This window comes from Podarcis melisellensis (genome assembly GCF_964234715.1).
Source record: "Podarcis melisellensis genome assembly, chromosome: 1".
Taxonomy (NCBI): Eukaryota; Metazoa; Chordata; class Lepidosauria; order Squamata; family Lacertidae; genus Podarcis; species Podarcis melisellensis.
The window spans coordinates 80,643,711-80,645,697 of NC_138528.1; the positions used below are offsets into that span (position 1 = coordinate 80,643,711).

The following is a 1,987-nucleotide window of genomic DNA, read 5'->3' on the forward strand; positions in this document are numbered from 1 at the left end:
ACTTTCTTCTCCAGTTTAGTGTTTCAGTTCCATTATGTGATGGCAAAAAAAGAGGAGAAGCAGTCCACTTTCTGCTACAAATAGAAAAGTCTTTTCATATTTACCATGTTGATGATGGCAACATGAAGAACAGAGTCCAGAAATCAAAGGTCAGCCTCTGTAGACAGAACTATCCAGGCTCTTGCTAGTTTGGGGTAGGATTCCATCACATACTGGCAAACTCAGGTCATGCAGTTGCAATGGATTGCAAGGTTGTGCACAACAAACCTGCTTCCCCAAAAGATCAGCCTTTTTTGTGATAAGGGAAGTGAAATGTTGGGAGAACACTTGCGTGGATGCAACTTCATCTAACTTCCCCACAAACAAATTGGCACAAATGCTCATTTAACAGCCAAGGTTGTTTAATGTCCCTGAAATCAAACTAGGATGAATGTTCAATAAACAAAACATTTAGGGATTCATGTGCATATGCGAATAAGTCCTCAGCCAAATAAAAATCCATGTGTGTTTGGCTGCTTGTATTGTGAATTCCTTTCACAGTGTGAAACACATTAGAATATCCCAGGCTCTCACTGGGACAGCACCTCCTTCCTTAGTGTTCTACTGAGTGCGTTCTTTAACTCTTTGTTCCTCATGCTATAGATCAAGGGGTTCAGCACAGGAGTGACAAAGGTGTAGACCACAGACACCACTCGACCTTCCTCCGGCGAGTAGCTGGAGCTGGGACGCAGGTATATCAAACTGCCACAGCCATACTGCAGAAGAACAACCATTAAATGAGAGGAGCAGGTGGAGAAAGCCCGCTGCCTACCTGAGGCAGAGCGGATGCGCAAGATGGCTGCCACAATGAAGGCATAGGAGACACAAACTAGGAGGAAAGGGGCAGTCAGTATTACGGCACTGATAATAAAGAGGGCAGTCTGATGGATATGGGTGTCGCTGCATGCGAGCTTCAGGACAGCAGGGAAGTCGCAGAAGAAATGGTCAATCTCCTTATTGCCACAGAACGGAAGGCGCAGTATCAGGATGGAGAGTTGAACCCCAAAAACGCCACTCATGCCTAGCGTCCCAGCTACAAGACTCACACACACCCTCCAGCTCATTATGGTAGTGTAGCGCAGTGGGTGGCAGATTGCCACATAGCGATCATATGCCATAACAGATAGCAGGACGCAGTCGCCACCTCCCAAGAAGATAAAGAAGAACATCTGTGTGCCACATCCTGCCAAAGAGATGGAGACCTTTTGCGCAGAGAGGAGGTTGGCTAGGGTGAGTGGGGCAATGACGCAGGAGTAAGCAATCTCCAGGGCTGCCAGGTTAGCCAAGAAGAAATACATGGGAGTGTGGAGGGAGCGCTCTGTACGGACAATGAACACAACCACAGAGTTTCCCAAAAGGCTGAGTAGGTACAAGACCAAAAAAGTCCAGAAAAGCAATAGCTGCATCTCTGGGACTGTTGAGAAGGGGTGGAAGTAGAAATGGGTCAGGCTAGTGTGGTTTTCACTCTCCATAGGAACTGGTACATGTGACCTGGCACGAGATAAAAAGAGAGACCGATGACGGAGAAAGTGATATCACCACCAAGATGTCAACAGGCCACATCCATTTCTAAACATGTACAATAAACCAAGCAGCCACTGGAGGGCAGACTCCCCCTTTTGCAAATAAAGATCTCTGTCTCGCAAGACAACAGCTGTCTTAGAATCATGGAGTCATAGAATTGGAAGGGACGTTAAGAGTCATCTAGTCCCACTTCCTGCAATGCAGGGATCTCAGCTAAAGCATCCAGGACAAATGGCCATCCAATCTCTGCTTAAAGACCACCTTCTGACAGAATCCATTCTACTGTTGAACAGCTCTTACCATCAGAAAGTTCTTCCTGATGTTTCACCAGATCTCTTTTCTTGTAACTTGAAACCATTGGTTTGGGTCCTAGTCTCCAGAGCAGGAGGAAACAAGCTTGCTCCATCTTCCACGTGGCAGCCCT

The 1,987-nt window shown here is 46.7% G+C and overlaps 1 protein-coding gene across 1 annotated transcript; it reads right to left on the reverse strand.

Annotated features, from left to right (window-relative positions):
• Positions 1 to 569: 569 nt before the first annotated feature.
• Positions 570 to 1,511, reverse strand: LOC309377058 (olfactory receptor 10V1-like; the record flags this gene model as incomplete). Its single annotated transcript, XM_081923958.1, has 1 exon — positions 570 to 1,511. The coding sequence occupies one exon, from the start codon at positions 1,509 to 1,511 to the stop codon at positions 570 to 572; it is 942 nt and encodes a 313-aa protein (XP_081780084.1).
• Between the last annotated feature and the right edge of the window lie 476 nt (positions 1,512 to 1,987).